This window comes from Mirounga leonina, unplaced genomic scaffold (genome assembly GCF_011800145.1).
Source record: "Mirounga leonina isolate KUSES-001 unplaced genomic scaffold, KU_Mleo_1.0 Mir_94, whole genome shotgun sequence".
NCBI classification, from domain to species: domain Eukaryota; kingdom Metazoa; phylum Chordata; class Mammalia; order Carnivora; family Phocidae; genus Mirounga; species Mirounga leonina.
Window position 1 is genome coordinate 52,581,423 of NW_023270855.1, and position 25,116 is coordinate 52,606,538.

The 25,116-nt window shown below is 44.3% G+C and overlaps 1 protein-coding gene across 1 annotated transcript; it reads left to right on the forward strand.

Moving 5' to 3' along the window:
* The first annotated feature begins 1,446 nt into the window (after window positions 1-1,446).
* Window positions 1,447-21,396, forward strand: LOC118005448 (zinc finger protein 558). The gene is made up of 8 exons (XM_034997385.1): window positions 1,447-1,726; window positions 2,756-2,860; window positions 8,686-8,778; window positions 9,241-9,329; window positions 9,954-10,080; window positions 16,618-16,713; window positions 17,611-17,693; window positions 18,187-21,396. Exons 3-8 carry the CDS (start codon window positions 8,748-8,750, stop codon window positions 18,967-18,969), a joined length of 1,209 nt encoding a protein of 402 aa, XP_034853276.1. The 5' UTR covers window positions 1,447-1,726; window positions 2,756-2,860; window positions 8,686-8,747; the 3' UTR covers window positions 18,970-21,396.
* The last annotated feature ends 3,720 nt before the right edge of the window (window positions 21,397-25,116 follow it).

The following is a 25,116-nucleotide window of genomic DNA, read 5'->3' on the forward strand; positions in this document are numbered from 1 at the left end:
AACAACTTCTTTATAGTAAATTGTACTTCTGTATTTCTAAATTCTGTAATTCTGTATTTCTGAAAAATAGCATGTAGTTCTCTTACATATCTTAAAACATAAGTTCCCTTATCCAATATAATTATTTAATGAATTGGGATAAACCAAAAGTCAATGTCTATTGTTTTATTACATAAATATTTAGCACTTTATGACATATGAATCTTATCTGTTGATATGCCAGGTAGGATATTATGAATACATTTTCTTTCTCATTTTTTCTTTTGACCTTTTAAATGTAAATTCTTTCTATCAATTCATCACGGTTTGTCCCTCTCCACCAGGAATTTAAATCTCCTTTCCGCAAGACTGTTGAATCTCAGATCTGTACCTCTGAAACAAATAATGCAATATATGTTAAGACAAAAAAAAAAGAAGAAGAAGGTAGCAGGAGGGGAAGAATGAAGGGGGGGAAATCGGAGGGGTAGACGAACCATGAGAGACGATGGACTCTGAAAAACAAACAGGGTTCTAGAGGGGAGGAGGGTGGGAGGATGGGTTAGCCTGGTGATGGGTATTGAGGAGGGCACGTTCTGCATGGAGCACTGGGTGTTATGCCCAAACAATGAATCATGGAACACTACATCTAAAACTAATGATGTAATGTATGGGGATTAACATAACAATAAAAAAAATTTTTTTTAAATCTCCTTTCCGTAGATCCAGATGCATGGGACAGTTTGTCAGTTTCAGTTGTTGCTTGCCGACATCCCTCTTGGGCTTGAGCATATACATATGCATACATATACACCTATATCTAAAAGAATAGAGGAGGAAAGGATGTTTATCTCTGGACAAAGGACTGGGAGACAATGCTGGCAATGAGGATGTTTTACTGACTTTGTATCGCTTTTTAAAGTTTTCCTATATGTGTATCTATGACCTAGTACCCTCCCTGTCCCGCCAAAATTCTTAAAAATAGCGTTAGATCAATAAGGCAAGTTGTAGAGCAATGTGCACATATAATCCATTTTTAAAGAAATTAAGACAGCAAACATGCACAAAAAATTGCAAGCCCTAAATATGGACACGTTCTTTAGAATTGTGTGAGCCTGTGTGAACGTGGAGAAAGGACTGTAGTTTCATGTTCATCCTGCTACTAGTGCAGTCTAGGGATACACGTAAAGCCCCGCCTCCAGCCCCGCCTCCAGCCCCGCCCCTGGAGCTGATTTCCTCCCACCGCCCCGCCCACCAAGCCTATTCCAGCCACACTCCTGCCCCTGGAATTGGTCTCCGCCCACCACACCTCCTCTTGACTACGACCCCGCCCACTGCCACGCCCCAGATGTGGTCTCCGCCCACCTGCCCGCCCGCCGTCTCGCTGTTCCCGCCCACAGTCCCACCCACAGACCTGATCTCCGCCCGGATGCCTGGCACCGCCCACAGCCCCGCCCCTAGGCCTGGTCTCCGTCCCTGGTGCTGACCCAGGCCGGGGCCGTGGGGCCCTCACTAATTGAACTAGAAATCCTCGCCCGAGCCTGGGGTACGCGGCGGTCGACCTCGCCCGACCCCACCCAGAGCCCCTAAACGTCCCTCTCCACCGCGGCTCGACAGAAACCGGAACTGGGGCGCGAGGCGGCCAGCCCGAGACCGGAAGCGGAAGCGTGGGGCGGTGCCGTGGAAGGAGCCTCGGGCGGCTTGCTGCGTGGGGTGTGCGGTCTTCTCCGCGCGGGACCAGCTTCACGTGGTATGTTTGGCCTCGGGGCGAGGGGCCGGACTCGGTGCGCGGCGGGCAGTCCGGGGCTTCCGGTAGGCGCCCAGGGAGGGGCACGGGCCGCGGGCATTCCCGATCTCGGGCTCTGGCGTCCCCGCGTCCCTCCGTCCCCAGCCGGAGCCCCGTTTCCTCCCCTGGGCTGTTTCCTCAGGTCGGTCCGAAGCTGCTGTTCCTCCCAACTCTGGACGCCGCCGCCCCCACCCCACTCTGAGGGGTGATTTTGCCCCCCAGGGGACTTTGAGCGATGTCTGGAGGCATTGTTTTGGTTGTGCAAATGGGGGTGTGGGGAGGCGCAACTAACATCTAGCGGGTGGAGGCCAGGGATGCTGCTCAGCATCCTACGGTGCACGGAACAGCCCCCCACAACGATGCATTATCAATAGTGCCCGGGTCGGGAAATCCTGCTGTAGGGCCCCCAAATCTCTGAAGTCCTGAGTCAACCTTGGAAATTGTTTCAAAGTCAGCTGAGTCACTTATCCGCCCCCTAAGTGACAAGCCATGTTTAAAGTGGAGTCAGAGGGTGCCTCGGTGGCTCAGGGGGTTAAGCATCGGACTCTTGGTTTCTGCTTAGGTCATGATCTCAGGGTCCTGGGATCCTGCCACCTTCGGGCTCCTTGCTCAGCATGGAGTCTGCCTGAGATTCTTTCCCCCACTCTCTCTCCCCTTCTCCTCCTCCCCCCCCCCGCACTCTCTCTCTCTAAAATAAATAAATAAAATCTCTTTTAAAAATTAAAAAAAAGTAAAGCGTATGTAGTCACCGTAAAATCTTTATCCAGCCAGATGAGTTGAGCAAGTCAAATGCACACACAGCATGACACTGCTTTCCTCCCACTTGGGGTGCAGATGGTTGGGTGGGAATCAGGTAAATCCAGTCACTGCCAACATTTACACTTTAAGTAAATGGGGAAAAAAAAAGATGGATGGGGTGGTCTATCTATCCAAGAACTATTACTCCCTATAAAAAGGCCTTAACAATCTTTGTGCCTTTTTTTTTTCCCCCAGAAAAGAAAAGCATCTCTTGAGCTCAAGTTTGTGTTAAAACCAGCTTCAAGGTCCACCAGCCTCAGAGCCCACCAGCCTTACTGGTCCGTGGATTTCTGTGACCAGGTGAGGACCCTGAGGAACCTGTAACAGGTTCCAGCATCCTCCACTGTGCAGAGGGAGCTGTTAATGGGCTTCCCTGTGCTCAGGCTGTAAACACAAAGAGCCGCTAAGAGTGAGGGTATCTTAAGGAAAAATATTTGTATGTTTGATGGATTATGTTCAAAGGAAAGATACTGAGGTGAGTGTTGTTATGTGTGTGGAAATAAGGCAATAAGTACAGTTATATGCAAATAAGTACGCATTAAGCAAATACATAAATCACTAGATGTGTGTTAACGGTAGAGAAATAGATTTTCTTGCATTCCATAATACTAAAAATTTCAGGATTTTATATATAAGCATAAATACATAAAGTTTTTATATACTACAAGTCATCCCAGTAAAGATTAGCAGGACTCCTCAGCAGCATTCCTCAGGCGCATTCAATTTGACTTCTAAAGCCCTATAAATCCTCCTCAGAGATTCACAATAAAGGGACATCTGGGGGGAAAAAATGCTTTGAACTTTCTTTTAGTAACAGAAATATAGAATTGAATTGACCAGCAACCAGATGCATTTTGAAGAAGTGGATTTTTTTTTTTTCTTAATGAGATTTAAAATTATCTAGAGGAATATCCAACAACTTGTGTGTTGAAGGTAGGGCATTTGTTTCAACAAAGATTGTCCTCTCTACCTTGTCTTCTGGCAGGAATTAACTTTATTTCTTAAAACTTTTCTGAAATAATGGTCTGGTGATTCACATTACAGAGGATCCTGTTAAGTAGTCTTCTATTTAATTGTTGCGTTTTACTAATTACATGCATGTGTGTGTGTGTCCCATTTTCATTCTCGATTTCCTGTAATGTTTTGGAGGGGAATGTTTGTCATGTAATAGATATTCTTTGAGTTCACAGTTTATGGCGATCAACCCTTCTTGTTTATTTGAGAGTGAGAGGTTTTCCAGGACACAGGACATTTAGTGTTCAAACCAGAACAGTTCTAGACAAACCAGGATGGCTCATCGTCTCTGTGAGGCAGGCCCTGGGCCAGATGGTAGAGACCTGGGAGAGCCAAACTGACCTTGTTCTGCCTCCATGGAACTCACATTCTAATAGGGAATTGTGATTTTATTTATATTTTTAAAGATTTTATTTATTTGAGAGAGCACGAGCAGGGTGAGGGGCAGAGGGAGAAGCAGACTCCCCACTGAGCAGGGAGCCCTATATGGGACTCGATCCCAGGACTCCAGTATCATGACCTGAGCCGAAGACAGATGCTTAACTGACTGAGCCACCCAGGCGCCCAAGAATTGTGATTTTAAACACCTAATGACAGGAGTGATGTGGGAGCTTGGCACAGAGAACTCAATCGAGGGAACAGGGAAGCCTTCTTGAGAGGGGCTGATATTTACCTTAAGAGCTGAGGTTGGGGTCAGATTTAGCTAGCTATAGAGTTGCTGGAGCAAGGGTGTGGGATTATTTTCAAGAGAGCATTTCAGGCAAAGGGAGCTGCATGACGACAACCCCTGAAGCAGGAGAGAGCCTTGTGTGCTCCATGAGCTGGGAAGACAGGAATGGCTGAGCCGAGACAGCAAAGTGGGGCGCGCAGAGCAGGGCAGGCCGGACCAGGTCAGGTCTTAGATTGGACTCTGTTCTAGGACCGGTGGAGAGACATGGTAGCGATGTGAGCACTGGGAGGATGTGATTCACATTTGGTCTATGTGCGTGGGTTAAAATGGACTTCAGGATTCAGAAGGAAGATTTAAGAGGCAAGACTGGGGGTGGTAGGAGGAAGTTTAGGGATAAGATAATGGTTCCCTAAGCCCGGATGGTGGTTGTGGAATAGGAAAGAAGTGCGAAGAGGAGACCCGGGAGTTTAGAACTGAGAAAATATAACGATGCTTTCATTCGTGCTTGTATTTGCCAGATGGTACCAGGCCCTTCTCTGCCCCCAGCTCCTGTCCATGTGAACCTGCAGGCCTCCCCCCACACCCAGGCCCATGCTTTCATCCTGCTTTGCCACTCACAGGCCCCCTCCTCTGCATCCTGGAAGAAGTCAGGCCTGAGTATGTCCACGGCTGCCCTGTCTCCTGCGGGAGCCACGAGGCACCTGTAGCTATTGCAAAGAAACTAATGAGAAATACGATCAAAATTTCATTGCTTTCAGTCCTTCTGGCCACGTTTCAAGTGCTCAGTAGCCACATGTGGCTTGTGGCTGCCAGTTGGACAGAGCAGTTAGAGGACATCTCTGTCATCCCTGGAAGTTCTCCTGGGCAGCGCTGGTATAGGGTGGCCCATCCTCTCTGACCTTCCAGCACTGACATACATCCGGGTGCAGGAGTCACTGAATCTCTAAACTGAGCACAGACCCCTCTGCCCTCCTATGAGATTTCACCTGCCAGAAGACCTTGATGGGGACCTTGGGGCCTGAAAGTGCCCCAGGCACCTTCTCAGCCTGCTTTTCCTCTGGGGGCTCCGGGAGTGGCTGGGTCCCAGCCGTCTCACTGCTCAGCTCAGTGACTGGGCTCTTCCTAACTGCAGATTGGGTCCCTGGTGGGGAGAAAGGAGACATCCTCCACCCGCAGAAGGGAAAGAGGCTCCATAACAGTTGTCTGGGTCTGCTGGACTCACTCCAGGCCTCAGGGAAGGTTGGATGTGAGAGGCTGTATTCCTTTCCTGTCGCTGCTATAACAAATTACCAGAGACTCAGTGGCTTAAAGCAACACAGATTTCTTCTCCTGTCATTCTGGAATGCAGAAATCCTCAGTGGTTGGCAGGGCTGCATTCCTTCCAGAGGCTCTAGGGGAAACTCCTTGTCCTTGTCTTTTCCATCTCATAGAGGCCACCTGCCTTCCTTGGCTTGTGGCTTCTGCCTCCATCTTCAGAGCCGGTGGGTAGCATCTTCAAATCTCTCTCTCTCTGACTCCTGCTTTCATCATCACAGCTCCTTCTCTGACCTGACCTTCTTACCTCCCTCTTGTAAAGACTCTTGTGATGACATTGGGCTCACCCGGATAATCCTGGATACTCTCTCCATCTCAGGAGCCTTACCTTAATCACAGCTACACAGTCAATCCCTTGTGTATGGAAGCTCACACATTCACAGATTCGGAGGAGTAGAACACCTTTGGGGCAGGGGCATTAATCTGTCTCCACACAGGCCCAGGAGGCAAAGATGCCCTGAACTCGTTCTCTCCACCTGGCCCAAACTCTTAGTGTACCACGTTCCCCTCCCTGCTCACACTCACACCCTTTATTGCATTTATCTGTTGGGTGCCAGGACGGCCCACATAGAGACCTCAAGAAGCTGGTTCTATGGAGTTATATTTGATTCCCTAACTCCAGGGAAAGGAGGCCATTCATTCCCTTTTTATAAAAAGGAAACATTCCATAGACACCGCTTTGAACCTTCTTTTTTTTTTTTCACTTAAATTTATTGGAGATAAGAATCTCTATCAATACCTAGAGATCACCTCTTTCTTTTCTGGCTACGAGTTTCTTCATTCTGTGGATATTCCCTAGTTTATTGACCTAATTCCCTATTGATGGTCAGTATTGTTTCCAGGTCTTTGATATTCTAAATAAGGCCAGGGTGAATCATTGTACCCTTGTCCTTTAGTATTTGTGTCCTTGTCCTTTAGTATTTGTGTATCCTTGAGGTAGGTTCCTAGAAGTGTGATTGGCAGGGAAGGCGTAAATGTTGCTGTGTTTTGCTTGAAGTTGGCAACTTTCCTTCCATAGGAATTATGCCCCAGCAGTGTATGACCATGCCCTTCCAGACAGGCTTGCCAAGAGGAGATGTGGCCCACCAGGCCCTTGTTGATCTGACAGATAAAAAAATGGTATCACTGTAGTTGCAGTGTGCGTCTCTGTTATTATGAACAAGATCACTGGTGGTTCTACCAAGGGTCGTGTCCTTGACATGGTGGTGGTGGAAACCAGAGTGTCCTGGGCTGAGGAGGGGCTGGGATGTGGGGAAATGAGAGAGCGAGACCCTTTGCCTGTGATCAGAGAGAGGGGCTGGGTAGTAACAGAGAGAAAACTGCTCTTAAGATGGATTTATTTCACGGGGCGCCTGGGTGGCTCAGTCACTGAGCATCTGCCTTCGGCTCAGGTCATGATCTCAGGGTCCTGGGATCGAGCCCCGCATTGGGCTCCCTGCTCAGCGGGTAGCCTGCTTCTCCCTCTCCCACTCCCCCTGCTTGTGTTCCCTCTCTCTCTGTCAAATAAATAAATAAAATCTTAAAAAAAAAAAAAAAAGATTTATTTCACTACTGAAAAACACTTCCTTGGGTTTCCGTGGTGTAAGAAAGGGCCCAGTAGAGCGGGCGAGCTGGACAGGAGGGGCAGGCAAGACAGTTGGTTGTGCGCAGCTCCTGAACGGGCAGGCGGGACAGAGCACAGAACAGAGCCGCAGAGCCGGGCCTGACACAGAAGGGGAGGCAGCTCCGGGTTTGGAACAGGAGGGAGGGCGGGGACCATGGTGCACATGGCCGTTTGGGGGGCAGCGCGGGCAGGTAGATTCCTTCTCATGAAGATTGCTCTGAGAAGTAGGAGGCGGGACCAGCTGCCAAAAGCGAGAGTGTGTTTATTATCTGTTGCCCCCTAACAGATTGTCCCAAACCTCGGTGACTGAACACAATAATAATCATGTGTCATCTCTCATGGTTTTTGTGGCTCAGGAACTCAGGGCAGCTTAGCCAGAAGGTTCTGGCTCAGGCACTTTGATGAGTTCCTAGCGGGATATCAGCTGGGGCTGCAGGGATCTGAAGTCTTGCCTGGTGCTGAGGGTTCACTGCCAAGGCGGTGACTCCCAGGCCGGCACACTGGTGCTGCTGTTGGAGGGAGCCCTCGGTTCCTCTCCAAGTCACCGCCGAGGTACTCTTGTCACGCGGGTCAGCCTGATGCAGGTGGGTGTCCACACCAGGAGGCTTCGGTCATCGGGGGCCATTTAGGAAGCGGGTTACCATGGAGGGAAGAGGGGAGGGTGTGTGGGTGTAAAGAGATGAGAACAGGTGGATGGGTAGGGAGCCGCACTGACTTACGGAATGGCCTGCGGGGTCAAGGGCTCTGCACGTTGGTGACTGTGTTTCCCTAGAGGTGGCCGCATTACAGCTCTACCCCAGCGCTGCCACTGGGCAGGCGTGAAGGTGGGGCGGAGAGATGAGGAAGCATGCCAGCGAGGGGTCTTGAAATCGAAGCTGGGGAAGCATGAAGTGAGAACAGGGAGTGCCTGAGGAGGCAGGAGAATGGCTGGACTGAGTCCTTTGTGTGGTTGAGAACAACTGAGTGGACAACGACGGGGTTTGGGAGGCTGGGTTTGGAGAGACATTTCTGAGCTGTTGTTCTAGATGGTAGAACAGGGTCAGGTGATGACAGAGTCTAGGGTGGTGCCGATGGAAGGTGCAGCCAACGTGGATGGGGACCAGCTCGTAACAGTGAGGGTCATCCTCACGCCCTCTGATGTTATCCGAGGGCAGTGGGACTGGAGATGGAAAGACTCATGGGAGGCAGATGCCAGCGTGTCTATTTGGTAAAGGGGTCGTAGCTGGGAATGTGTTTGTGACAACCACTTGGATGGGAAGGATGTGTCCTGAGACTCGGTGGAGCTGAGGATTTAAATGGGGGTGACACAGGCTTGTGCTGGTTGTTCCAGTTAGGACAGAAGAGGACAAGTTTTTCACATGCCCTCCGTTCATCACATGCTAGTAAGCAAAGTAAAGACCCAGGATTGGAGACCCCACTTGCATTTAAAGGAGGACACGGTGGGCGGGCTGAGACCCGTTCATCCTCAGTAGCCTGGAGAGGGAGAAAGGCTGTGAAAGCTTCCTGTTTTCCCATTTCATCCAGAGCCTGGCCTGCGTGCACTGTGGGGACGAGAGGAGGAGTGTCCGGGTGCTCTGAGTCACAGGATGGCGGCCATGGTTCTGTCCCCCACTTGCGGTAAGTTGGGGGGCCCTCAAAATCCAAGTGTTAAAGGCCCCTGCACCACAGAGCAGGAAAGGAGGGGCTGAGCAGGGAGGCGGGAGTAGAGCCCCGAATGCCCAGGGGTCACCAGGACCCCGTGTGGTTCTTGGGATTTGGGGTGTTGGTGGTTTGAGTGTGTCTGTGGAGATCTCACCTGTGTCCTGAATATGGGAGAGCCTTTGAATTTACCTCAAATTCTTTCTATAAACTTGATAAAATGAAGTGCTGTCCCTTGAACTTCAATTTCCTCATCTGTGAAATAGGAATTATCATCTTTTCCTCCAGTGCAGTAAGAGCCTTGGCCCTGTTTTCTGGCCCTGGTGCGACAGGGCTCTGCTCTGTTGTCCTGTGAAAGGTGTGTGTGTGTGTGTGTGTTGGGGTATGGTCAATTACAGGTAGGTGAGGAACCTGGACTCTTCCGACTCTTCTCTTCTCCAGCCCAATCTTCCCTGTACTCAGCCTCTCTTCAAAAAGGATGCACAGAGGAGGAAGGGTTGGTTCATGGCTTCCTGACAAGCTGGTTACCGGTGAGTCACATATTCCTCTTTCCAAATCATTATTCCTTTGATCAGCAGTTGGATTTGCTATTTCTCAATGACCTGGAGCCCCACAGCCAAACCAGGTCTCAGCCAGCGCAGGGTCTCCGGGCATCTCGTAGGGGCCGAGGGGCTGCCCAGCCAGCAGCAGTGTTTGTCAACATTTTCTACATGGCAGAGCTTCCTCCAGGGTCACTGGCTACGTCATGTTCCACTGAGAGTTTTAAGGGCAAGGTAACTCAGGTGTCCTAGACTCAAGTAATTGATGATGGCTGTGGGGCAATCACTCATTCATTTACCAAGTATTTCTCTGACATCTGCCATGTCCCGGCCTATGCTCAGCCCTGAGATCAAGGGAAATAAGACTGCAGGATTCCATGGTCTCACTGGAATAAGGGACTCACCTATGTGTTAGAGGTACATTTCACCTTGGGAGTGGGCGTCAGTAGGCAGGAGAGGAGCCCTGCAGGCTGAGCCCAGGAGCAGTGGAAAGCAGAGCTCAGAACCCTGCCCGTACATCTTGTGTTTGGGGTTCCAACCTATTTCTACTCCTGTCCTTCTGTCAACTTGGTGGGGGTGGTCCTTGGCTAAGCCATGATGCTTGTGATGGCTCAGGATTTGGTGACCTTCGAGGATGTGGCCGTGGAGTTCACACAGGAGGAGTGGGCACTGCTGGACCCTTCTCAAAGAACACTGTACAGAGACGTGATGCGGGAGAACTGCAGGAACCTGGCATCGCTGGGTAAGCCCCACCTCAGCCCTGCATGTCTTGAATGACTCAGGTGACAAGACTTCCTTTTGTCCTTTTTTTTCTTTTAATTGACGTGACATTCACATACCATAAAATTCACCACTGTAACTATTTTTTTTTTTTAATTTTATTTATTTTTATTTGAGAGAGAGAGAATGAGAGAGAGGGAGTACATGAGAGGGGTTAGGGTCAGAGGGCGAAGCAGACTCCCTGCCGAGCAAGGAGCCCGATGCGGGACTCCATCCAGGGACTCCAGGATCATGACCTGAGCCGAAGGCAGTCACTTAACCAACTGAGCCACCCAGGCGCCCTTTTTTTTTTAAGATTTTATTTATTTACTTGAGACAGAGAGAATGAGAGAGAGCGAGCACATGAGAGGGGGGAGGGTCAGAGGGAGAAGCAGGCTCCCTGCCGAGCAGGGAGCCCAATGCGGGACTCGATCCAGGGACTCCAGGATCATGACCTGAGCCGAAGGCAGTCGCTTAACCAACTGAGCCACCCAGGCGCCCTCACCACTGTAACTATTTTATTTTATTTTATTTTATTTTATTTAAGATTTATTTATTTATTTGAGAAAAGCGAATGAGAGACAGAGAGCATGAGAGGGAAGAGGGCAGAGGGAGAAGCAGACCCCCTGCTGAGCAGGGAGCCCGATGCGGGACTCGATCCAGGGACTCCAGGATCATGACCTGAGCTGAAGGCAGTCGCTCAACCAACTGAGCCACCCAGGCGCCCCCACTGTAACTATTTTAAAGCGTACAGTTCAGCAGCTTTTGGTAGGTTGGCATTGTCGTGCAGCCAAATGGGAGACATTGTCATCAGCTCTCAGCCCCTCCCCTGGAAGTGCTCAGTCCCGGGTACCTTCCCCACCGCCCCCTGCGGGCAACCACTAATTTGCCTTCTGTTTGCTGTGCTTCTTGAGAACATTTCATATCATTGGAATTCTAAAAGATATGATCTCTTTGGTCTGGCTTCTTTCGGGCAGCATAATGGTTAAAGGCCCAACTATGGTGTGGCCTTTATCAGCTCATTATTCCTCGTCGTGACCGAATAACGTGCCACTTTATGGATATTCCACATTTTTAAAATTCACTCATTGGTTGATAAACATTTGGGGGGTTTCCACTGACTGGCTGTTTACAAGCGGCGCTGCTGTGAATATTTGTGTCCAGGTTGTTGTCCTGACACGTTTCCCCTTTTGTTGGGTATGCATCTAGGAGAGGAATGCTGAGTCAGATGTTACTATGTTTAGCTTTTTGAGGAGCCACCAAACCATTTTCCACGCAGCTGCACCAGGGTGTGAGGGTTCTAATTTCTCCACCTCTTCCCCAACATTTCTTTTTCTTTTTTTTTTTTTTAAAGATTTTATTTATTTATTTGACAGAGAGAGACACAGCGAGAGAGGGAACACAAGCAGGGGGAGTGGGAGAGGGAGAAGCAGGCTTCCCGCTGAGCAGGGAGGCCGATGCGGGGCTCGATCCCAGGACCCTGGGATCATGACCCGAGCCGAAGGCAGACGCCCAACGACTGAGCCTCCCAGGTGCCCCCCCAACATTTGTTTTTCTGGTGGTAGCCATCCTCATGGTTACGAAGTGGGATTTCATCGTCATTTTGATTTGCATTTCCCTCATGACTAATGACCTTGAGCACTTTTTCACGTACTAGTTGGCTGTTTGCAGATCTCCCGTGGAGAAGTGTCTATTCCAAGTCCTTGGCCCAGTTTGAAATTCGGTTTATCTTTTGTTCTTGGATTATAAAAATTGGTTGTATATTTTGGATACCAGTCCCTTATCCAGAATACGATTTGGAAATAATTTCTCCCATTTGGTGGTATATTTTCATTTTCTTGACAGTGTCCTATGACACACAAGAGTTTTAATTTTTTTTTTAAGTTTTTATTTAAATTCCAGTTAGCTAACATACAGTGTTACATTAGTTTCAGGTGTACAATACAGTGATTCAGCACTTCCGTTACATTACCCAGTGCTCATCCCAAGTGCCCTCCTTTAAGCCCATCACCTATTTAACCCATCCACCCCTCTGGTAACCATCAGTTTGTTCTCCATAGTTAAGAGTCTGTTTCTTGGTTTGTGTGTCTCCTACCGCACCCCTTTGCTTGTTTGTTTTGTTTCTTAAATTCCACATATGCCTGAAGTCATATTTTTCCAAAGAAGACATCTGGATGGTCAACAGACACATGAAAAGATGCTCACCATCACTCTTCATCAGGGAGAGACGAATCAAAACTACAGTGAGGTATCACCTCACACCTGTCAGAATGGCTAAAATCAGCAACACAAGAAACAACAGGTGTTGGTGAGGATGCGGAGAAAAGGGGAACCCTCTTGCACGGTCAGTGGGGATGCAAGCTGGTGCAGCCACTCTAGAAAACACTATGGAGGTTCCTCAAGAGTTAAAAATAGAACTATGACTCAGCAGTTGCACTCCCAAGTATCTAAAGGGTACCAAAAAAGTGATTCGAAGGGGCACATGCACCCCAGTGTTTACAGCAGCATTATCAACAACAGCCAGATTGTGGAAAGAACCCAAATGTCCATCGACTGATGAATGGATAAAGATGTGGTATATATATACAATGGAATATTACTCAGCCATACAAGAGAATGAATCTCGCCATTTGCAACGAGTGGATGGAGCTAGAGAGTTTTGTGCTAAGCAAAATAAGTCCGTCAGAGAAAGTTTTAATTTTGATAAAGTCCTATCTATTTTTTCTTTTTTTGCTTTATCAGACCTAAGAAATTATTGCCAGATCCACCAAGGCTGTGAACATTTACCCCTATGTTTTCTTCCAAGAATTTTTCTAGTTTCTCTTCAGTTAAGTCTTTGCTCCTTTTTCAGTTAATTTGCCATATGTCTGGGAGAAAGTACCAGTTTCATTCTTTTGCATGTGTTTACCCAGTTGCCCAGCATTTCTGTAGGAGACTGTTCTTTCCCCATTGAACTGTTTTTACTCCCATGTCAAAAATTGACCTCAGACGTAGGAGTTTAAATTCACTCAGTCCTATTCCATTGATCTCTGTGTCTGTCCTTCTGCCCATGTGTGCCAGTGTGTCCGTTACTCTGGCTTTGACATAAGTTTTGATGTCAGGAAGTGTGGGAGTTCCTATTTTGTTCTTCTTCAAGACTCTTTTGTCTATTTGGGATCCTTTGCAAATCCATATGAATTTGAGGCTCGGGTGTGTCCATTTCTGCAAGTAAATGCTGTTGGAGTTTTGGTAATGATTGCACTGAAACTGTAGATCGCTTTGGCTAATATTGTCACCTTAGCAATATTAAGTTTTCCAATACACATCTTTCTGTTACTAATTTTTTATTTGATTCTATTATATTCAGAGAGAACACTTCGTATGATTTCACTGTTTTTAAATTTATTCAGGCTCATTTTATGGCCTAACATGATCTGTCTGTTCTGGAGAATGTTCCATGTGCACTTGAAATGAATGTGTATTCTGTTGTGAAGCGGAGTATTTTGTATGTCTGTTAGGTCTAGTTAGTTTGTAGGGTTGTTTAAGTACTCTTTTTCCTTGTTAACCTTCTAACTAGTTGTTCTACCCATTGTTCAAAGTGGGGTGTTCAAGTCTGCAACTATTGTAGAACTCTCTATTTCTTTCTCCCTTCAATTCTGTCAGTTTGAAATTTAATATTGTAGAATTCTGTTGTTATTGGTCTGTAATTGTTACATCTTCTGGACGAATAGACCTTTTTATCATTAAATAATATCTTTGTGTCTCGTAACAGTTTTTGTCTTAAAGTCTATTTTGCCTGAAGTTAACGTAGCTACATTCTCTTTTGGCTTCTCTTTGCATGGAATATATTTTTCTATCTGTTGACTTTCAACCTCTTAGTGTGTTTAGTTGTAAATTGAGTAATGTAATTGAATAATGTAAATTGAATCTTCTACGGGTAGCATATAATTGGATATTTCTTACCTATTCTGCCAAAATCTGCCTTATAATTGGACAGATTAATCCATTTACATTTAAGGTAATTACTGATAAAGACCCACGTAGATCATCTTGCTATTTTCTACATGTCCTATTCCATTTTTGTTCCTCAGTTCTTGCATTGTTATTTTTGTGTTAGGTGTTTCCTAAGGGACCATTTTGATTCCCTCTCATTTCTTTTTGTTTTTGTTTTTGTTTTTTTTTTAATGATTGTCCTGGGGATTACGATGAACATTTTAACTTATAGCAATCTATTTTGATTTAGTACCAATTTTGTTTCAATAGCATACGAAATTTTTGCTCTTGTATAGGTGCACACTCACACGCCCCTTTATATTGCTTTGTCATCAATTACATCTTTATACCTTGTGTGCGCATTAACATAGATTCATAATTATTGGTTTAGGCATTCCTCTGGTAAGTCATATAAGAAAAAGAGGAGAATTTCAAGCCCAAAATATAATTATTATTGGCTTGCATATTTTCATTTGTCAGGTTCTTTATTTCTTTGTGTGGATTTGAGTTAATAACCATTATCCTTTCATTTCAGTCTGAAAGTCTCCCATTTAGCATTTCTTGTAGGACAGATATGCTAGTGATTTCTGTGTCTCTCAGTTTAGCCTACTTGAGGTTTCTTAAGCTTCTTGGTTGCGTACATTTGTGTCTTTCATCAGTTTTTTGGAAGGTTTTGGCCATTATTTCTTCAAATATTCTTTCTACCTCATTCTCTTCTCCACTTAAGGAACTCCCATGATATGTGTGTTGGTATGTTGGATGGTATCCCACAGGTCTTTAGGGCTCTGTTCATATTTTTTTCATTCTTTTTTTCTTTCTGTTCTTCCAGTGAGGTGTAATATAAATTGTCCTGTCTTCATGCTTATTGATTCTTTCTTCTGCCTGCTCACATATGCTGTTGGACACACCTCTTCTAACTTTTTCATACCAGTTTTTGTACTTTTCAACTCCAAAATTTCTATGTAGTTTCTTTTTGTAATTTCTATTTCTTTAACATGTATTCTATTTCATGAGAATTCATCCTTATGGTTTCCTTTATTCTTTATACACAGTTTTCTTTTGGTCTTTGATGTACTTTAGTTGATTTAAATTCTTTGACTAGAAGTCTGGTGGTTGGGCTTCCTCAGGGAGGAATTTTTTTTTTCTGTAATGGGCCACACTTTTGTTTCTTTGCCTGCCTCAGAATTTTGTTGTTGAAAAATGGACATTTGGAACGTTATTATATGGCAATTCTGGAATCGGATTTTTCCCCATCACCAAAATCTGTTGTTGTTGCTTGTCGTATGTATGTTTAATAATACTCCTAAACTAATTTTGTAATGTCTGTATTTGTCATGTGTGGTCCCTGAAGACTTATGTTAACCTCATGGTTAGCTAGTAGTTTGTCAGAGATTTTCTTGAAGGCCTCAAACAAAAAGTAAAAAACCTGTGGTCTCTGCAGATGTGTTCTGTGTGTGTGTATAGGGATATACCTTCAAAATCAGCAGGCAGTTTACAACTCTGCCATAATTTTCACTTTCTTTTCTGAGCATGTGCCCAATCCTGGCCTTCTCAGATTCAAAGAAATGGGAGGGAAACTTTTAAAAATGCCCCAAAACATTTTATTCCTCACTTTTCCTCCCAAGCTCCTTGGTTAGTCTTTTGTTTTCCTGTACTATTTCATAGGCCTCAGGCAGTGTGGCTAATATATTTGCCTTGAAATGTGTTCAGGACATGCCCCCTGAGTCCCCAGCACAGCCCGCGGAGAGTTTGAGATTAGATAAAGGCAAGCCCTTTGAGCCAAACCTTCAGAAAGATCAAAACAAACAACCACAGAACTTTGAGAATAAGGTCCATCCTGCTCCCTCTGCTAGTAGGAATGTGGGCTGTGATCTTCAAGGTCACAGCCAAAGCAGGGAATAGAGGATGAGACAAGGGTTAGTGAAAATGTCAGCTGGTTGTTGTTCTTGATTAAACATTTTCCAAGTTGCTGTAAACTTTTGGTAAGTTTCCAAAGTTCTGATAAAGCTGATTCTAATGGTTTTCCCCACTTTATTCACTGTTTTTGTAGAGTTATGGACTTCTGGTTCAGTATCCCTCAGTTTTCACTGTTGTTACTTCTCACCGGTCTTTCTGAAGCACTTCTGAGTCCCTGGGTCTATGCTGGGTTTAGGAATACGGTGTATTCATCATACAGTGATGAATGAGACAGACGTGGTCCCCACCCTCCTGGAGCTTTCTGTCTGATGCCTTCCCTGTGAACTGAATAGCTGTTCCTTACCCTGAGTTTATATTCTCCATGGTTAAAAGCTTTAGAGCTTCTGAAGTATGTATGTAAACTTGGACGTGGACTTTGGGACTGTTTATGTCCTGTCACCTGGATATTGAGTGTGCTTGAATTTTGGTTTCTTGGGAGTTACTATATTCATGACAATTTATGTGTAGTTATTCCACTGCTGCAAAAGTCGTACTTGATCATCTTCAGAATCATTGGCTCCAGTTTCACAGGGTTGCTTGTCACCTGTAGTGACAGGTGACCCAACGCCGTGTGTCTTGTCTCCATGAATAGGGTATCATATTGGTAAACCCAGTCTGATCTCCCATTTGGAGCAAGAAGACAAAGTGATGACAGAGGAGCGAGGAATTCTTCCAGGCACCTGTCCAGGTGAGCACCAGGTGGACAGGTGGATGTGAGTCTTTTTGAGGAATAGCTCTGGCCAGTGATTTGGGGCATGGGAGTATTACATTTAGGAAATGTCCAACAGGGAAGTTTGTACAATGTACTCTTCTCTGACCAAGATGGCCAAGAACGTTGGGTATGAGCTTCCTTGTGTCCGTTCTTTCTTTCCTTTTTACCTTTCTCTTCAACATCTCCTAGGTTACCTTGGAGTCAGATGGGGAAAAAAAAAGACATAGCTCTTCTCCTTCTTTTTTTTAACTGAAGTGTAGTTACATACAGTGTTACATTAGTTTCAGGTGTACAGTGTAGTGACTTGGCAAGTTTATAAGTTATACTCTGCTTACCACAAGTGTAGCTACCATCTGTCACCATACAATGCTATAATAGTCCTTTTCCTTTTTAAGTAAATCTCACATAAACACTTTGTCCAGTGCCTTCCTACTTTGCATTCCTGATAATCCCTTCCTCTGTAGATCTCTGATCAGTCTTTTTTTTTTTTTAAAGATTTTATTTTATTTATTTGGCAGAGAGAGAGAGAGAGAGACAGCTAGAGAGGGAACATAAGCAGGGGGAGTGGGAGAGGGAGAAGCAGGCTCCTGGCCGAGCAGGGAGCCCGATGGGGGGCTCGATCCCAGGACCCTGGGATCGTGACCTGAGCCGAAGGCAGACGCCTAACGACTGAGCCACCCAGGCACCCCAATCTCTGATCAGTCTTAATCCTTCAAAACCACTTTTTAAATATCTGTACTCTTCATACTCTTACCCTTGCATGGCAAACCTCCTCAAAAATGCTGATCCCTCAGAGTCTGTGTTTACTCATGTGTGCACTTTACTATTTCTTTTCTCCATCAACTTAAATTTCTTTTTTTTTTTTTTTTCCAGATTTGGAGACGGTACTTAAAGCCAAATGGTTAACTCCTAAGAAGCATGATTTTAGAAAAGAACATTCCAATGGTATAAAAGCGGTAAGACTAACATGGCTGATTTCTGGTTTTTCACAGTAGGAGAATAAGTTAGGAAAGTCACAAAGTAAACAGAGTCATTAAAGGAAAGTCATTTACACAATATGAAATTGTGTCTCTGGAGAGATACTGTGAAAAGTTGTGAATTTGGAGAAAACTATAAGTTAGCTCCAAACTTGTTTCTTCACTGGGAGTTTCCACAAGTAAATATTTCCTTAAATGTGACTAAGATATTGACTGTTGAAATACAAAGTGGTTTATCAGAGTTTATCGGAAGATGTTCTATGAATATGATAAGGACTTGTGGCAAAGCATCCATCTTTTTTAACTTCTAAGAGTTCAGACTGGGCAGAAGCCATATACAAGCACTGAAAATAGCCAAAACATCAATTGTAATAATGTAACAGAATTCCTAGGAAAGAGTTCATATGCATAAAATTAATTGAATATTAAAAATACTATAAATTATAGTTATCATTCATCTCTTAATCAACAGGAAAGAAATCATCTTGGAGTGAAACTCAACGAATGTAATCAGTGCTTTAAAGTCTTCAGCACAAAATCTAACCTCACTCAGCACAAGAGAATTCATACTGGAGAAAAACCCTATGACTGTAATCAGTGTGGCAAATCCTTTAGCAGTAGATCTTACCTTACTATTCATAAGAGAATACATAATGGGGAGAAACCCTATGAATGCAATGACTGTGGGAAAGCCTTCAATGATCCCTCATCCCTTAGACTGCACGTGAGAATTCACACTGGAGAAAAACCCTATGAATGTAATCAGTGTTTTCATGTTTTTCGCACTAGTTGTAACCTCAAAAGCCACAAGAGAATTCATACGAGAGAGAATCACCATGAATGTAATCAGTGTGGCAAGGCCTTCAGCACGAGGTCCTCCCTTACTGGGCACAATAGTATTCATACAGGGGAGAAACCTTATGAGTGCCACGACTGTGGGAAAGCCTTTAGGAAGAGCTCATATCTGACACAGCACATGAGAACTCATACTGGAGAAAAACCCTACGAGTGTAATCAGTGTGGAAAATCCTTCAGCAGTAGCTTTTCTCTTACTGTGCACAAGAGAATTCATACTGGAGAGAAACCCTATGAATGCAGTAACTGTGGGAAAGCATTTAATAATCTCTCAGCTGTTAAGAAACACGTGAGAACTCACACTGGAGAAAAACCCTACGAATGTAATCATTGTGGAAAATCTTTCACCACTAACTCTTACCTTTCTGTGCACAAGAGAATTCATAATAGGTGGATATGAATACAATAACTAGGAAGGCAGTCATTGATTTCTTAATTCTCAGACAACTGATGGTAACTCACTGGATGTATGAGTTATCTGTTGCTCCATAACAAATTTCCCTCCAAACCACAGTGGCTTCAGACAACGTACATTAATTATCTCACAGTTTCTGTAGGTCAGGAATTTGGAAGCGGCTTAGCTGTGTAGTTCTGGCTCAGGATGTGTCATGAAGTGAGGTCAAGAAGTCAGTTGGAGCAACACTCATCTGAGGCTTTACTGCTGAAGAATCTACTTCCAAAGTGGATCACTCACATGTCTGGCAGGTTAATGCCAGTTGTTGGCAGGGAACCTTCGTTACCTCACTCTCCACAGGGCTAAGTATCTTTATGATGTAGCAGCAGGTTCCTCCCAAAGCATTTGATCTGTGGGAGAGCTAACGCACAAGCCACATTGTCTTTTTCAACCTAGCCTCGGAAGGACATATGATCACTTCTTGCAGACTGTATTGCTCACACAATGTGGAAAGAAACTATACAGGGTATGTATAGTAGGAGACAGATCGTAAGGAACCATCTGAGAAGCTTGCCATTCTCATTCTTTCAGTCTGTTCTATATGAAGGAGCCTTCGCCAACTCATGTTAATTCACTCTGGAGAGAAACCGCAAGCGTGCAGTCTTTGTGGTAAGCTTTCAACTCAGACTCACCCTAATGTGCACAAAAGATTACTTCCGGGGAGAAACCTGAGGAATGCGGTAGCTGTAGGAAAGCCTTCGTGATATTTCTAGGGAGTCACATGACAGTTCACACTGAGGAGAAAACCTTATGAATATCATCAGAGTGCAAAAGCCTTCAGGGACACCCATCCCTGAGAGCACATGTAAGAAATCACTACAGAGGAATATTCACAGAAAGAAGGTGGAAAACCCTTCAGCACAAGTGTTTGCATTACTGAGCAAAAGATGGGGAGATAATCTGAACACAATTGCTGTGGGAAAGCCTTGAATGTTCTCTCAGTTTCTAAGAAGCATGAGGATTTATCCCGGAGAGAAGGTCCTGTTGAATGTCATCGGTCCCGGAAAGTCATTTTTCCACATTCCTTAGGAAACTGAATTCACTGCAGACACTCGTGAATATAAAGACTGAGGGAATGCCTTGAATAATACCTCGTACAGTAGGAAAAATACGAAGTTTTCTCTGGATGCAAAACTTGTCAGTGTATTAATTTGGAAAAATCTTGCAGTGAATCTTTGTTGATTTGTGAGAACTTACATTGGAGGCAGACCCTAGAGAAGTACTCAGTATGAGGATGCCTCAGCTCTTTACTGAGTGGCCACAAAATAAACTAGGAACCGAAAGAATAAATAGTGAGTGTGGGATTACCTTTATCAATGTCTCATCCTAAGATTGGGCCACTAGTACGTTAGCTTTCAGTCTTTTTGTTTTAGTATAAACACATATCTATAGCCGTACCCAAAAATAAACCTTAAGTTATGTCCCATAGTTTTGTATGTAATATGTTTGCTATAATTTACTCTTTTAAAATGTCAGTACGTAGCATATCCAGAAAGGCATTTCTGAATATCTCCTGAGTGAATTTGTTTATCGTAGTGGAAACTAGATTCTATTTACAGTATACTTTTTCTAGTTTAATGGCATCTTTGTCAGGTAAGTGGAGTTTATGATGCTGATTCTTTTTTATCTTTCTACCCTAGTATGGCATTTTGTTCAGCTTCTTTCCCAATGTCCATTCTCCCCTACTTATTTACTTTTTAAAAATGTTTTTGTTGTTGTTCAAGTTGTCAATGAGTAGGACTGAAAATACTCAATCTGCAAGGCTTCTTTGAAGCTTAAAGGGCTATTGCCTTACTCTGCTGACCACAAGAAGTAGGTAGAAGTCCCTGGGGAGAAGAACATCATCTGGCTTGTTTGCCTCACCTATATCCTGTTCGTCTTACCCGTTCTTTCTCTTGAAAGTGGACTCAAGGCCAAGAGTTGGAAGAGCTCTGTTTTGATCATGATGACAGAAACCATAGGGCAGCAAAAAATCACAATGATATGGGCTCCCCCAAAACTTCTGATTGGTGGAATCAGCTCTGGACTGCTTGTTCCCAGACTTGTCCTATATGATTAAAAGTAACCTCTAACTGGTTGAAGCCAAAGTCTTTTTTTTTTTTTTTTTTTGGTTGGTTTTTGAGGTGGTATTCTGTTCATGTCCAGCTGAATGCAATATCTAACTAGTAAACCTATTTGTTGGTCACATTTTATAAGTGTTTCATGTTTCTTTGAAAATAATGTATATTCTCTAAGTTTTAGATGTAGAGTATATGCCCATTAACTCAAGCTACTTGTGTTTTCAGATGTAGTATGTACATTGAGATTTTTGTCCTCAAATTTATTTAGTGGTAGATACATATTAAAGTCTTCTGCTATGGATATGGATTCACACTTTTTTTGTCATTTCTGTCATCTCTTTCTTTATATATTTTGATGTATAAGTACATTCAGGATTAGTTTTTTTTTTTCTTGTGAATTGTTCCTTTTTATGTTGGGATCATTTTTTTATAGTGGATTATTTCAATACATTAATAAATGACTAAACATTTACATAGCCCTTCCTATAGATGAGGCACTCTTCCGAATGCCTTATGGATATTATTGAGTACTCAATATAAGCTTAAGGAAGTATGTACTATTATTATCCCCATTTTACAGTAGAGAAAACTAACATGGTATACCTGTAACTTGCCTGAGCTCCCTGGCTAGTAAATGGTAGAGCCCAGATTTGAACCCAGACAATCCATGCTCTTAACCACTAGTCTATCTACTGAGTATAATCTATATGCCAGGCACTGTTTAAGACACTGGTGTTTATAGCAATGAATGAAACTCAAGTTTTGCTGTTGAAGCACTTACATTCTAATGGGGGAAAGACAGATTATAGAAGAATCAAAACATGCTAATATAAGTGTTGAGCAGAAAAGCAAAGCATTATAAAATAGCTGAGGGGGATTGGGATCTTGCCATTGTATATAAAATAGGAAGGGAAAGCCTCTTAGTTAAGGGACACTTGAGTGGAGGCCTTAATGAGTTGAGACAGTGAGTCATGAATTTGTGTAGCAAGAGCAGTCTTGGCATGCAAAGTCCCACAGCATAGAAGCCAATGAGACTGGAGTAGAACAAGTTGGGGATAGTGAAGGTGTGGTAGAAGATGATGTGGTCAGAGACGTGGTGGATCCTGATCTTGGGTTTTATGGGTCACAATTAGGACTTTTTCTTATACTTGGAATGAGTGGGCATATCAGTCAGAGTCCCAACGGAAAACAACTGACACAGATGAGGACAATTCAAGTAGAGTTTTCATAAAGGGGTTACTCACTGCATTGTGGACAGGATGTAGGGAAACCACAAGAAATGTTTGGTACCTAGTAGCTGGTAAGGGCAGGGCTCTATTAACATCCCTGAGCCTGAAAGGACAAGAGAAGGGAACAGTTACTGAAATCCAGAGACAGGAGAGAACTGCATTCCAGGAGCTGGGAGGTAAGGGGTAGCATCCAGCCCCACATTCTGCAAGAAATAGCCAGAGCTAGACTTCATCTTCTTTCATCCTCCTGATTTCATGCCCAGGCTCCCCATTGACCAAACCCAACCAGAGGCCATAAGGCAAGGAAGCCCACTGATGTAGCTCATATTGGTTAACGTTACTAGGTTCAACAAGGTAGAGAAAGTGGGTCCACTGGGGCAAATGGAAGCTATCCAGAACTGTTCACTGCTTTTGCTTCTCAGAATCTACTCTGAATTCTATCAGTTACCGTACTGTCTTGGGTATTGTCAAAGCATTGATGCTCCCACCTATAGTCTAGAACAGTTGCCTTCACAAGTGTTCATATAAGATGGGTCATGGGCTCTTGGGAGGAAAGCACACAAAATAACCCAAAAGCTCTAGTTTCCAGAGGGGGAACACTTGCCAGCAAAGTAAGGGTCCCATTGACCTTTACGATTGCTATGAGACCAGCACCTGAGGAAAGAAGTCACCCTGGCTTCTGGCATAGGTGATCCTGTGCCAGAGGATGTGGGGCTTCTGTTGTACCGTGAGGGCAGAGAAGACATTTGGCGCTCAGGTCCTTTGGGATATCTCCCCAATTTTGTTGATAAATAAATGTAGCAGCTGTATCCTGAGAAGGGCATGTTGACCAGGTGTTCAGACTCAGGGGTGAGGATCTGGATCATCCCTCCAAGTAAGCTACCTAGTCCAGCAGAGGTTGTAGTCAAGGGTGAAGGGAAACTAGGATGGGATAGTAGAAGTGAGAAAAATGATTAAGTATCAGTTGCGGGGTGCCTGGGTGGCTCAGTCAGTTGAGTGCCTGCCCAACTCTTGATTTCAGCTCAGGTCATGATCTCAGGGTTGTGAGCTCAAGCCCCGCATCGGGCTCTGCGTTCAGCATGGAGTCTGCTTGTCTCTCCTTCCCTCTCTGCATCTCCCCCGACTTGTGCTCGCTCGCTCTCCCTCTTTCTCTCTCTGTCAAATAAAATCTTTTTAAAAACAAAGTATCAGTTGCAACACCGTGAAAATCTGTTGTTGAGAGCTGTCTATAATTTGTTCTACCGATCTTCCTCTTGAAAGTTTCTCCAAGCAAGATGACTAACCAGAATCCTGTGTGCATTCACTTTTAAGAAGCAAGTGCATCCTACTGGGTATTTACCCCAAAGATACAAAAGTAGGGATCCAAAGGGGTATGTGCACCCCGATGTTTATAGCAGCAATGTCCACAATAGCCAAACTGTGGAAAGAGCCAAGATGTCCATCGACAGATGAATGGATAAAGAAGATGTGGTATATATATACAATGGAATATTATGCAGCCATCAAAAGGAATGAGATCTTGCCATTTGCAAGGACGTGGATGGAACAAGAGGGTATTATGCTAAGTGAAACAAGTCATATCAGAGAAAGACATGTATCATATGACCTCACTAATATGAGGAATTCTTAATCTCAGGAAACAAACTGAGGGTTGCTGGAGTGGGGGGTGGGGTGGGAGGGACAGGGTGACCGGGTGATAGATACTGGGGAGGGTATGTCCTATGGTGAGAGCTGTGAATTGTGCAAGACTGTTGAATCTCAGATCTGTACCTCTGAAACAAATAATACAATATATGTTAAGAAAAAAAGAAAAAGAAGAAGAAGATAGCAGGAGGGGAAGAATGAAGGGGGGAATCAGAGGGGGAGACGAACCATGAGAGACGATGGACTCTGAAAAACAAACTGAGGGTTCTAGAGGGGAGGAGGGTGGGAGGATGGGTTAGCCTGGTGATGGGTATTAAAGAGGGCACGTTCTGCATGGAGCACTGGGTGTTATGCACAATGAATCATGGAACACTACATCTAAAACTAATGATGTATGGTGATTAACATAACAATAAAAAATTTTTAAAAAGAAGCAAGTGCATCCAAGTGACATAAATGTTGGGCCATAATGCAGACAGTGGTATATTTCTCAGATTATTCTTTCAGGACTAAGTCACTCATTCCCCTAGCTGCTGGAAATGTTCTAATGGCTCGTCTTGCCATTCTCTCAGGAATTCTCTTGGGCCAAAGAAAGTGCCACACCTAAGATTAATGTCCACCTTCAAGGGGCAGCCCAATTCCACGGACTCATTCATATGAGGAGTACAAATGCCCAATTCCTTTGCCTCAATTTGTGACACTCCTGAAGGGCCACCCCTGCTCCAGAACTCCCCATGGGATCAACTGTTACCTCTGTTTTTAACTTACCAGTGTTCAGTCCCTTATTCTGCCCAATCTTGGTTCTCTCCTTTAGACATGGTTACCTCAAGCAAATGACAAACTTTTTGTCCTAAAGTTTTATTTCTTCATCTGTAAAATAGAAACAATGGAATGCCTACTTTGTAGATTTGTATTAAGGACTCAGTAACATATGTAAAGCATTTATGAGACTTCCGGTATATAGGAAACATTTCATTTTTATTATAAATTAATTAAAATTTATTGTAGGAATATACTGAGCAAGATAAGCCACACAAAGACTAAATACTATATGAATCTATTTGTATGAATTTTAAGAATAGCAAAACAAAATCTGTGATAGGAAAAAAATCAGAATAGTGGTTGCATCTAAACTCAGGTTGTGGGGGCAAGGGATAAGG